At 42.5% G+C, this 13426-nt stretch overlaps 1 protein-coding gene across 1 annotated transcript in view; it reads right to left on the bottom strand.

The window, feature by feature from the left end:
- Positions 1-13426, bottom strand: part of NALCN (sodium leak channel, non-selective) — a 1129711-nt gene that overhangs the window by 889535 nt on the left and 226750 nt on the right. Inside the window, exon 6 of the mRNA XM_033948885.1 lies at positions 13201-13329. Coding sequence (XP_033804776.1) covers positions 13201-13329 — 129 coding nt within the window. The remainder of the gene's footprint in view (positions 1-13200; positions 13330-13426) is intronic.

Raw genomic sequence — 13426 nt, 5'->3', positions numbered from 1 at the left:
TATAAAAGAGGAAGTCACATCATTGAAATGGCCCGGCCTAGCAAAGGCCCTGAGGCTGTTGATGAAAACTGCATCTAAATTAATCTTCGTGGCAGCTCTATGGCCAAGTTAAAAGTACACTGAGCTGCCGCTGCTGTTAAGGGGTGTAGAGAAGACGCGGAAGACAGGAGTCTAGGGAGATACGCGGCGAGAGGCAAATCAGCTGGCCAGCGCTTCTCTTCCTCTTCTGTGAGCAGTGGCATACTTGGAATCTCAGAAGACACACTAGCATGTCGTGGCACACAGTTTGTGATACACTGGTTTAGAAGGTAAGGTTTACCTTCTTGTGGATGATATGATTGAAGTCTACAAAATCCTGAGTGGAGTAGGGGGTACAAGTGGATCAATTTTTTCTCCATCAAAAATTACAAAGACTAGGGGACACTCGATGAAGTTACAGGGAAATACTTTTAAAGCCAATAGGAGGAAATTATTATTTTTTTCACTCAGAGAATAGTTGCCAGAGGTTGTGGTAAGAGCGGATAGCAAGCTGGTTTTAAGAAAGGTTTGGAGAATTTCCTGGAGGAAAAGTTCATAGGCGGTTATTGAGAAAGACATGGGGGAAACCACTACTTGCCCTGGATTGGTAGAATGGAATATTGCTACTTCTTGGGTTTTGGTCAGATACTAATGACTTGGATTGGCCACCATGAGAATGGGCTACTAGGCTTGATGGACCATTGGTCTGACCCGATAAGGCTATTATTATGTTCTTATACTGGAATGCAGAGTTATAATATACCATCACTCCAGAATAACGAATAATTACCTGCATTTAATTATTTATTTTTTTTAATTCTTTATTCATTTTCAAAATTACATTAAGTGTATATATATATTCAATCACATTAACCATAAATACATCTCTTTCAGTTTATCATTTGTACAATACATAAATTCTAAACCCTCCCTCCTCCCACCCCACCCTACCACATATTCTATTATCATATAAATACATGTTAATAAATTATCCCCCACCCTACCCAATTGAACTGATAAATTTAAGGGACATATTTTCAACTAATCCATACAATATTTTGTTAATGGTTTCCACACATCCTGAAATTTCTTGAAATATCCCCTTTGTAATGCAATAAATCTTTCCATTGTATAGATATGGCATAAAGAGTTCCACCAAAAGTTGTAATTTAATCTCCTCCAATCCTTCCAATTATATGTAATTTGCTGAATGGCAACACCAGTCATTATAAGTAATAATTTATTGTTGTTCGCAGAAATCTGACTTTTTGCTCTCATTTCCATACCAAATATCACAGTATCATAGGATAATGCCACTGGATTGTCTAATAAATTATTAATTTGGTCCCAAATTGATTTCCAAAAATTCATAATAAATGAGCAATGAAACAATAAATGATCTAAAGTTCCTGCTTCTAGATGGCAGTGCCAACATCTATTAGACAAAGAACTATCCAATTTTTGCAACCTAACAGGGATCCACAACGCTCTATGCAACAGAAAAAACCAAGTTTGTCTCATAGATGCTGACTACGTACATTTCATCCTCCAAGACCAAATTCGTGGCCATTGAGATGCAGTAATTTCATGCTTAATCTCAATGCTCCAAATATCTTTTAAACCAGTTTTTAATTTCTTTTTATTAAATCCACATAACATTTTGTACCACTGGGTGGCTGGTGACCCAAGAAGTCTGTCTGAAAACACAGAAACTCCATACTATAATGATTATTAAGGTTTTTCCAATCAGGGTTTATTTTAAATTTATTTGGCTGGGTAAAACTCCTAGAGTGGCTTTGGTATCCTTACAAAGATCAATTTTAGAGGGAGGGGTAAATTTTCCCAATTTTTATAGGTATCATCAAGCCTATATTTTGTGCCAAGGTATGTATTGGGTCCTCCCAGAACTCATGGAAAAACTCCCTGACTGGTTATGGTTAGAATGGCAACTAATGTCTCCGTTACGTCTGTGCCATGTGCTCAGTATCAAAATGCCTAGCTATAGTAAAGATAATATCATACTAGCTGATACATGGAAAACATTGAGGTATGTAAGTAGTTTAACAAATATTCCAATTTATAAATCTACTAAACAGTCTATATGGGTAAACTCCAAGATCCAAATTGGGGGAGAAAGGCTAGTATGGAAGCATTGGATGATAGCAGGAATACGTATATTGGATGATGTTATTTCTAATGGTACCATGCTTGAATTTTCACAGTTGCAACATAAATTTGGTCTTAATAACTCAGAAAATTTTAAATGGTTGCAACTGAAGCATGCCATTCAGGCGGGGTTCCTTGAATGGAAAAACCTTAATAATCATTATAGTATGGAGTTTCTTTGTTTCCAGACAGACTTCTTGGGTCACCAGGCCGCCCAGTGGTATAAAATATTAACTGGATATACTAAAAAAAAAAATATTGAAAACTGGTCTAAGAGATATTTGGAGTTTTGAGATCAAGCATGAAATTAATGCATCTCAATGGCCACAAATTTGGTCTTGGAGGATGAGGTGCACGGTGTCGGCATCTGTGAGACAAACTTGGTTTTTTTCTTATGATACCTGCATTTATTTATTTATTTTTTAAAATTCTATACTATTTTTTTCCAAAATGGTTTACAGGGAGTTACATACATCTATACAAAATAAGAACAAAAGCAGGCATATTCAATCTTACATAAAGTCAATTGCTCAAAGAAATGCATTTGCAAATAGTTCAGTCTTTAACATTTTCCTAAATGAGTTCCTCTCGCCACATTTTTGAATCTGGCCAACAAGGCCATTCTATAGCTTGACTCCTGCACATGTGAAAGTCATAGCATTCATTTACACATGTTTAGAGTTAGCCTTTGTTTTCAGCAATGTGGCACTTTCAGAACACAGTGATCTTAGTGGTTGATAATCAGACATCATACTCTTAAAAATTTCAGGCATCATACCATATAGAAATTAATGACATAACATAATTGCTTTGTATTGAATTCTAAACACAACTAGTAACCAATGCAGTTGTCAAAGATATGGAGTAATATGCTCATATCTTGATGTTCCAGTTATCAATCTGGCTGCGGCATTCTGAACCACCTGCTATGCCCTGAACCTGGTCTTGGTTATTCCCAGGTACAGGACATTGCAGTAGTCCAGCTGTGACAAAACCATTGTTTGTACAACAGCACAAAAATCAGATGGTGACAGCATTGGTTTGACACAGTACATTAAAGAAATCTGAATCCAATCCCCTGTGTCAACAGCATTACTAACAAACCATAAACTAGGCTCGGTGTTATAAAAATAAAGTATTATTTTATATTGCAAATGGCAAGTAAGAATGATGATTAGGTATGAGACAGACTAGAATACATAAAACAAAGATTACTCACTATTGTTTTGGAGTAATGTGGAAAGCAAACTACAGGCTAATAATCCTGCCTTGTTCCCCCTATTACACAGAAAGCTATACGACCTGTACATGAAGGGAATGTCCATCTTTGGACAGCTGGAGTTCTGGCAGCATGTAGGAACACAGAGATACTGCCCAACACAGTCTGTGTGGGAGGGATGCCTCTCGTGCAGCAGAAATGCTGCAAGTGTTCAGGATGAAGTCTGACACTGGAACATCTGTAGTCTGGGTCTGACATTCTCTTTAGACCAGAGGTGTCAAATTCTCTCCTCAAGGGCCGCAATCCAGTTGGGATTTCAGGATTTCCCCAATGAATATGCATGAGATCTATTAGCATACAATGAAAGCAGTGCATGCAAATAGATCTCATGCATATTCATTGGGGAAATCCTGAAAACCCGACTGGATTGCGGCCCTCGAGGAGGGACTTTGACACCCCTGCTTTAGACATTGGTCACATACTTGCAGGGCAACAGCTCAGGCACTGCATAGCCAGCAGGTCTCAAGATCAGGAACTAGAAGCATGCCACTTCAGAGATTCTAAGTGGGGGGTGCACTAAAGTCAGCGATCGTCGCTAAACCTGTATTAACAGCTTTAGCAACGATCGCTGTTACCAACCCGATGCATAAAATGGCCCAGCGCGTGTTTTTCCCCGTGATTGCTATTTTCCAATCCAGCCATGCAAATTAGCTAAAACCCCATACAAAATAGCCAAGTAATTGATTCACTAATATTGCTTGGCTATTACACCTCCCCCCCCAAAAAAAAGGGAGGGTTAGCGATCGTAAAAACAGACAGGTCTGTCTGTTTGGGGTTTTTTTTCTTTTTTTTTTCAATGGCACAGATATTTTGTGTGTGTTACACATGCAAATTATGTGAAGCACAGAGATGTGGTAGCTGGGGGGGTGCCTCGCACGGGGGGGGGGGGCTTTTTTCTTTTTTTTAATGGGATAGATTGTGCATAACACACACATCTGTGCCATTAAAAAAAAAAAAAGGCCTCACAGCAGTGACTGGAGGCTGCTTCCCCTGTCACTGCTGTTAGAGCTCTGCACATGTGTCAATCGCTCACTGAGCGACCAATTGGTCGTGTTTGCATGCAAATGATTTGCACCTCCGTGCAAATCATTTGCATTCAAACTTAATAGTGCATTGATTGCTGCTGGAGAATCAGCCGGAGAATCGGCCAACAACATTAGAGTCGGTATCTTTAGTGCATTTAGCCCTTTGTCAGGAAACCCCCAAAGCATGGGGTCCCTTAGAGAATGATTGCCAGGAACCATGAGTCTTCTTAAGAGTTCACATGAGCTCGGTTCCTCTCTGGGAAAATGATGCTTTCCATGCCTCTTGACCAGAGCAATTTCCAGAAATATCCTTTAGACATTACCTCAGTCAGGGAAAATAGCAGGAACCCTGGCTCCTTCTGGTAGCCCCAAGAGTTTGGGTTCCAAGTTGTGTGAAAGGACCAGTGTGCCCCAAATAAGGCTTCAAGCTGGAGCATATGATGAGAACAATCTCAGTTACTTCACTTCAGTGAATCATTGGTAAGACACTGTAGGAACAGAATTGGGCCAGAGATTTGTCCTGATTCAGGCACAGTCTCTGAACTAGCAGGTGAAAGGTATTCAGCTTCTGTATAAAAATCTAGCTGCAGGCCTAACTCCTACAATACGAAGATTTGTAAGAGTAGACACCCCGGAGGGAGTGGAAAACATGAAAAATGATCTGTAAAAGTTAGAAGAATGGTTTGGCAACTATATAATTCAATGCAAAGAAGTGCAGAGTACATTTAACATAAGAAATGCCTCTGCTGGGTCAGACCCGAGGTCCATCGTGCCCAGCAGTCCGCTCATGCGGTGGTCCAACAGGTCCAGGACCTGTGCAATAATCTTCTATCTATACCCCTCTATCCCCTTTTCCAGTAGGAATTTGTCCAATCCTTTCTTGACCCCCAGTACCGTACTCTGTTCTATTATGTCCTCTGGAAGTGCATTCCAGGTGTCCACCATACGTTGGGTACAAAAGAACTTCCTAGTATTCGTTTTGAATCTGTCTCCTATCAACTTTTCCGAGTGCCCTCTTGTTCTTTTATTATTAGAAAGTTTGAAGAATCTGTCCCTCTTTACTCTCTCTATGCCCTTCATGATCCTATAAGTCTCTATCATATCTCCTCTAAGTCTCCTCTTCTCCAGGGAAAAGAGACCCAGCTTCTCCAATCTCTCAGAATATGACAGGTTTTCCATACCTTTTATCAGATGTGTCGCTCTCCTCTGAACCCTCTCGACTAACGCCATATCCTTCTTAAGGTATGACGACCAATATTGGACGCAGTACTCCAAATGTGGGCGCACCATCGCCCGATACAACGGCAGGATAACTTCTTTCGTTTTGACTGTAATACCCTTTTTGATTATACCAAGCATTCTATTCGCTCTCTTAGCGGCCGCTGCACACTGTGCCGACGGCTTCATTGTCATGTCCACCATTACCCCCAAGTCCCTTTCCTGGGTACTCTTATTCAAAAACATCCCTCCCATTGTATAGTTGTACCTCGAGTTTCTGCCCCCCACATGTAATGCTTTACATTTCTCAATGTTGAACTTCATCTGCCATCTCGCCGCCCATTCTTCTAGTTTGTTCAAGTCCCTTTGCAATTCTTCGCAGTCCTCTGTAGTCCAAGCTCCATTAAATAGTTTTGTGTTGTCCGCAAATTTTATTATCTCGCACTTCGTCCCTGTTTCGAGATCATTTATGAAGATATTAAATAGCAGCGGCCCGAGCACCGAGCCCTGCAGGACACCACTCGTGACCCTCCTCCAGTCGGAGTAGTGACCTTTCACTCCTACCCTTTGTTTTCTACCCTCCAACCAGTTTCTGATCCATCTATGTACGTCTCCTTCCACCCCATGGTTCTTCAGTTTCCGGAGTAGACGTTCATGGGGCACCTTGTCAAAGGCTTTTTGGAAATCTAGATATATGATGTCTATGGGATCTCCTTTGTCCATCCGTTTGTTGATCCCTTCGAAGAAGTGCAATAAGTTCGTTAGGCACGATGTTCCCTTGCAGAAACCATGCTGGCTGGTTATCAGAAGTTTGTGTTTTCAAAATGCTGATCGATGTTTTCTCTTATCAGTGCTTCTGCCATTTTCCCCGGAACCGAAGTCAGGCTCACCGGCCTGTAGTTTCCTGGGTCACCTCTGGATCCCTTTTTAAAGATGGGCGTAATGTTGGCTATCTTCCAATCTTCCGGGATCTCGCCTGTTTTCAGGGATAAGTTGCAAATTTGCTGCAGTAGTTCCGCTATCTCCTCCTTTAATTCCTTCAGAACCCTTGGATGTATGCCATCCAGACCCGGGGATTTGTCAGTTTTTAGTTTTTCTATCTGCCTGCGAATGTCCTCAAGGCTCACTTCTTTTGATGTTAATTTTTCTGCCTGACTTCCGTTGAAGAATTGCTCAGGTTTCGGTATATTGGATGTGTTTTCGTTAGTAAATACAGACGAGAAGAACATGTTAAGCCTCCTTCACCACTCCCTTCCTGTCTCCGTCGTCCAGCAGTCCCACTTCCTCTCTAGCCGGCTGTTTCCCTTTAACATATCTGAAGAATGGTTTGAAATTTCTTGTTTCCCTGGCTAGCCTCTCTTCATACTCTCTTTGGCTTTCCGAACCTCACGGTGACATTCTTTTTGATGCTTCTTGTGCTCTTTCCAGTTCCCCTCAGTTTTGTCCTTTTTCCATTTCTTGAATGAATTTTTCTTATTGCCTATCGCTTCCTTCACTATTTTGGTTATCCACGCCGGGTCTTTTGTTCGATTCTTTTTGCACCCCTTCCTGAATCTGGGAATATACAGATTTTGCACCTTTCTCACCATGTCCCTGAAGAAGGACCAGGCATGATTTGCCGTTAGCCATGTTTTGGAAGTGTTCCTAAGTTTCTTCCTTACCAATTCCCTCATTGCTTCGTAGTTTCCTTTCCTGAAGTTAAAGGTTGTCGCTATGGATCTCTTGCCTTTTGATACTCCTACCTCAACCTTGAACTTGATCATATTATGATTGCTGTTTCCCAACGGTCCCACTACTTCTACTTCCTTTGCAGGTCCCCTTAACCAATTTAGGATTAGATCCAGAGTGGCATTTCCTCTCGTCGGTTCTCTAACAAGCTGCTCCATGAAGCAATCCTGTGTAGCTTCCAGGAATTTTGTCTCCCTAGCGCATTTTGAGCTTCCAAGACTCCAGTCTATCCCAGGGTAGTTGAAGTCTCCCATAATAACCGTGTTGCCGCTTTTGCATTATCGCTTTATCTCGGCTTCCATTTCCTCATCGATATCTCCGGTTTGCCCGGGTGGGCGATAATATAGGCCCATCTTTATTTCAGGCCCTTTCCTTCCCCGTATTTTAACCCATAGAGATTCCAGCTTGTTGGCCGTCTCTGCTGTGTCCATTCTTGTGGATTGTATGCCTTCTTTTATGTATAGGGCTATTCCACCTCCTTTTTGTCCTGATCTGTCCTGGCGATAGAGCTTGTATCCCGGTAGTGCTGTATCCCATTTGCTTTCCTCATTCCACCATGTTTCAGAGATTCCAATGATGTCGATGTCTTCTGCGTTGGCCAAGGCTTCTAGTTCCCCCATTTTGTTTCTTAGGCTCCTTGCATTAGCATATATGCACTTTAGCTCCTAGTATTTTGTTGTCCTCCTTCCCTTTCCCTGTGCTTCGGTCCTTATTTTCTTCTCTTTTGCTGTAGACATTGTAACCTCTTCTTCTGGGTTAGTCGACTCCTGCAGTTTGTCCCTTTGAGGAGTTAGAAATCCGATAGAACTGTATGTGTTAGGACAGTGTTTCTCAACTTTTTCATGTCAAGTACCCCTTAAGTCTAACATCATTTACCTCGACTTCCAAAAAGCCTTTGACAAGGTACCCCATGAGCGACTACTTAGGAAACTGCAAAACCATGGGGTGGAAGGGGATATATACAGATGGATTAAACACTGGTTGGCAGGCAGAAAACAAAGGGTTGGGGTGAAGGGACAATACTCGGACTGGCGGAGGGTCACAAGCGGTGTTCCACAGGGGTCGGTGCTCAGACCGCTGCTGTTCAATGTATTTATAAACGACCTGGAAACGGGGACGAAGTGTGAAGTTATAAAATTTGCAGATGATACCAAACTCTGCAGCAGGGTTAGAACCACGGAGGAATGCGAAGACCTACAAAGGGACCTAAACAAACTGGAAGAATGGGCAAACAAATGGCAAATGCGATTTAATATAGAGAAATGCAAGGTCATGCATATAGGGAAAAAGAACCCGATGTTCAGCTACAAAATGGGGGGATCGGTGCTAGGGGAAAGCAACCTTGAAAAGGACTTGGGTGTGCTAGTGGATACAATAATGAAATCAACGGCACAATGTGCAGCAGCCTCAAAGAAAGCAAATAGAATGTTGGGTATTATTAAGAAGGGTATCACAACCAGGACGAAGGAAGTCATCATGCCGCTGTATCGAGCGATGGTGCGCCCGCACCTGGAGTACTGTGTCCAGTATTGGTCGCCGTACCTCAAGAAGGACATGGCAATGCTTGAGAGGGTCCAGAGAAGAGCGACGAAAATGATAAAAGGCATGGAAAACCTTTCATACGCAGACAGGTTAGAAAGGATGGGGCTCTTCTCCCTGGAAAAGCGGAGACTCAGAGGAGACATGATAGTGACTTTCAAGATCATGAGAGGTATCGAGAAGGTAGACAGAGATAGATTCTTCAGACTAATGGGACCACAATTACAAGGGGGCACTCGGAGAAGCTGAAAGGGGACAGGTTTAGAACCAATGCTAGGAAGTTCTTTTTCACTCAGAGGGTGGTGGACACCTGGAACGCACTACCAGAGGTTGTGATAGGACAGAGTACACTACAGGGTTTTAAAGAAGGATTGGATAAATTCCTGAAAGATAGGGGGATTGAGGGATACAGATAGAGGTAGAGATGGGATATAGAGAGAGTATAGATAGAGACCAAGGGGGATTTAAGGGTTCAGACAATGATCACCGTACAGGTCATGGGCCTGATGGGCCGCCACGGGTGCGGACTGCTGGGCACGATGGACCTCTGGTCTGACCCAGCAGAGGCAACTTCTTATGTTCTTATGTTCTTAAATATCAACTGGAACCCCCAACCACCGATCTCTCAAGCTCTGCCCCAGACCCAGCCCCCATTACTAATTGTAATGCAATTTATTCCATTCATTTTTCATATACACACAATACACACAGCAGATATAAATTCTCAAAACTAGCACATTTCAATCACAAAATTGAAAAGAAAATCATTTTTCCTACCTTTGTTGTCTGGTGACTTTATTTTTCTAATCATCTTTTCCCAGTCTCTGGTTGTACTTCCTTCTGTCTGTGCGCTTAACTATGTTTACAGGGCATTTGTATCCACTGACTGTTTTTCTCTCCTTCTTCACTTTCTGCCTTGCATCCATCCGTCTTTGGCATTGTTTTAACATTATACGTTTTTTCATTTTTCTGCTTTGTTCTCAAAATCTACTTTTCCATGTCTTCCCTTCCTATCTCTCTTTCCCTCTCTTTTTACAAGGCCTGACTTCTCTTTCTTTCCCTCCCCCCAGTATTCCAACATCTCTCTCCTTCCCTCCCTCCTCCCAGTGGTCAGACATCACTCTCCTTCTTTTCCCCCCCCTTCCCACAGTTTGGCATCTCTATTCTCTCCTTCCCACAGTCTGGCATCTCTACTATTACCATTAATTATTTCTATATTGCTACTAGACTCCTCTCCTTCCCTTCCATCCCCTGGTCTGGCATTTCTCCCTACCTTGAGTCATATCTCCTCCCCCCTTCCCCAGGGTAACATTTCTCCCTCCTTTCTGCTCCCTGCAGTCGAATATCTTCCCTCCCTTCCTCCTTTCTGTCCCCCTCCCCCATCCAATATTTCTCCCTCCTTTCTGCCAGTCTACCATTTCTTTCTTTCTTTTGCATGTTTCTTCTCCTCCAGCACTCCTTCCCTCCCCCAACCAACATCTCTGTCTCTCTCTCTCTCCCTCTATGAGACCAACTTTTCACTCTTTCTCCCTCTTCCCCTGAGTATGACAATTTTCCTTAATCTCCTTTCTGCCCTCCTTATCCATCTCTCCCTCTCTCTTTCCATGAGTCCAACACTTTCTGCCCCTTCCCTTAAGTGTGACATCCCTCCTTCCCACCCCTCAGTTCATCTCTCCCCAACCCCACTCACAACTAACATGCTCTCTCCCCATGCACCATTTGTCCCTCTCCTCCACCCCATGTCCATTTCTTCCTCTGTCATTACTCTCACTCCTACAACAATTTTCCTTCCATCCCTCCCCCTAATCCCACTCACAACTAATATGCTCACTCCTCATGCACCATCTCACCCTCCCCTTCAATGTGCAACACCTTTCCTTTCTCTCCCCTTCAAGACCAGCAGCACCTCTTCTCTCTTCCCTTTCTCTCCCCCGTCCAGCAGTACCCCTTCTCTCTTCCCCTTTCTTCATGTCCAGCAGTACCTCTGCTCCTGTCCCTTTCCCTCCTCCCCCTTTTCCATGTCCAGCAGTACCTCTCCTCCCTTCCCTTTCCCTCCTCCCCTTTCCAATAGTACCTATCCTCTCCCTAGTGGCAACTCATTTCGGTTTCATCAGGCAGCCTCAGGGCCTTTGCTTGGCTGGCCCAACTCTGATGAAAGAGGAGGTTGCATCATTGTAGGCAGGCAGGCCTAGCAATGGCCCGAGGCTGTCTGATGGAACTGCCGTCTAAACTAACACTAGTGACAGCTGTGTGGGGAAGTTAAAAGCACACAGTAAGCTGCCGCTGGTCCGGTGTGTGTGTGTGTGTGTGTGTTGGGGGAGGGGGAAGAAGGCTAGGCTAGGGAAAGAAGCCAAGGAAGGCAAGAGATACGTGACAGCAGAAGGAAGTTGGGAGACATACAGCACCAGCGCCGCGTACCCCTTGATAATGGTATGCATACCACCTGGGGAATGCATGTGGAGAACCTCTGTGCAAGGAAGTGAGAGGCTGATATTCAAGGATAGGTAGAGGGACATTCAGGTGATAGTGTCTGAGGATCTGAAGGCGATAAAACTATGTGACAAAGTAGTAGCTTTAGCCAGAAGGATGCTAGGCTGTATAGAGAGAGGCATAATCAGCAGGAAAAAGGAGGTGTTGATGCCCCTGTACAAGTCATTGGTGAGGCCCCACTTGGAGTATTGTTTTCAGTTTTGGAGGCTGTATCTGGCTAAGGATGTAAAAAAGACATGCAGCGGTCCAGAGGAAGGCAACAAAAATGGTATGGACTTGTGTCAAAACACTCACTCAAAATAATGGGAGTATATTCTATAAAACTAAACTAAACCTTAAGTTTGTATACCGCATCATCTCCATAAAGATAGAGCTCACAAATACATCAAAGTTCTTATCACAGAGAATTGATATTATTAATCATTACAAAAAAATAAATTAAAATTTATTAATTCAATAATTAAAGGTGCTCAGTGAAAAAAGCCAGCAAGCTTTAGGTATAGGAGCAGCAGACTCCACCTGCTTGGACTTCAAGACATCATAGTACCCTTTCTGCCTTCCACTCTCATAACTTAATATATGTTAACTGTTTTCAACAAGGTCAATAAGGGGATGATAGTACTATACAAGAAAGATAAACAAGATGTTACTTATCTTTCACCTTCTGGCTGCTTACTATGTCTGTTGCTTATAAGCACTCTTTGCTTTCCAAGCTTCAGCACAACCAAATCACTAGAGGGTCAAAATACGATTTGTTCCTCACCTTATTCACTTTTAAATCATGTCTAAATCTGGGCATGTTTTGGGACGCCCAAACAAATACTTTTGCTATCCATTACCATGCACATCCTCTGATGCCGCCTATATCATGCACACAAAACGCCTACTTTGCAGACATCTTAATTTCAGCAAACAGTTCCATGAGTCATTTTTTGGGGAGGGTTTTGATCATGCAATGTGGATTGCGGCCAAATGTGCATCCATTTCCACATTATATCATTATTTAGACTTTTTTTTTTTTAATGAGCCCCATAATTTGTTATGCTACTGATCTAAAATAACACTTCAGCAGTGGCAACAAAGGAAGCTTCGGGAAAAGAAGAAACAAACCAATATGTTCCTAATCGGCATAAAGAGCTGGTAAAGAAATGGGGTCAATACTTAGTTTTTACACCATTGACAGCTGCAGGCAGAATTAGGTGCCAACACTAAATATTGAGGTCAGCCGCCAGCCAGGAAGCTAACCAGGCTCAGGATGATATTCAGTGGCAGTAGCTGCATTGCTAAGCAGACAAAGACTGGACTGCCTTGGGTGCAGTTCTGTCAGCTCACATAGCTATGCAAGCATTGGCAGTGAATATGGCTAGTGGCAGCTGCTCCCCAACTCTAACCATGATCCGCCCAAGCACTAACCACACAGTGCCACAGAGATCACACTATGAAGTTAAGTGCCGCTGAAGATCAATGGGTGGCCTTCAAGGTGGGCCTATCCAGCACACTTAAATCTCACTGAATATCAACCCTGTTGAGTGAAAGGAGAAATTATAGGTAAGAAAAAAAAGCCAGCCACAAAGACAGATGAAAGTGAATTTTCAGATCATGTATTGCATTCAGAATGAAAACAGTTACAAATGCAGTCACTAGAATAACTGAATGACACAAGTCAATAAAAAAATAAATGGATGACAGCATTTTAAACTTGTAGATTGGATAGAAAGAGGAAGCATATATACTTACCCTGGCTGAGTATCATTTGTAACACAGTGATATGTAAAAGTTCCAAACATCTGGACACCAAGAATGCCATATAGAAGTAGAAAGAAGAGGAGAAAAATGGAAACACTCCAGATTTGTTCTCCAGAACGTCTACAAGGAAAGATCAAATTTGTACCATAAGATTTCCAATAATATAAATAACTAAATAGAAAAAAAAAAAAACTCATATGCAACCTTAACATATAAT

This window comes from Geotrypetes seraphini, chromosome 6 (genome assembly GCF_902459505.1).
Source record: "Geotrypetes seraphini chromosome 6, aGeoSer1.1, whole genome shotgun sequence".
Lineage (NCBI taxonomy): Eukaryota > Metazoa > Chordata > Amphibia > Gymnophiona > Dermophiidae > Geotrypetes > Geotrypetes seraphini.
This window is presented reverse-complemented; position numbering and strand designations above follow the sequence as displayed.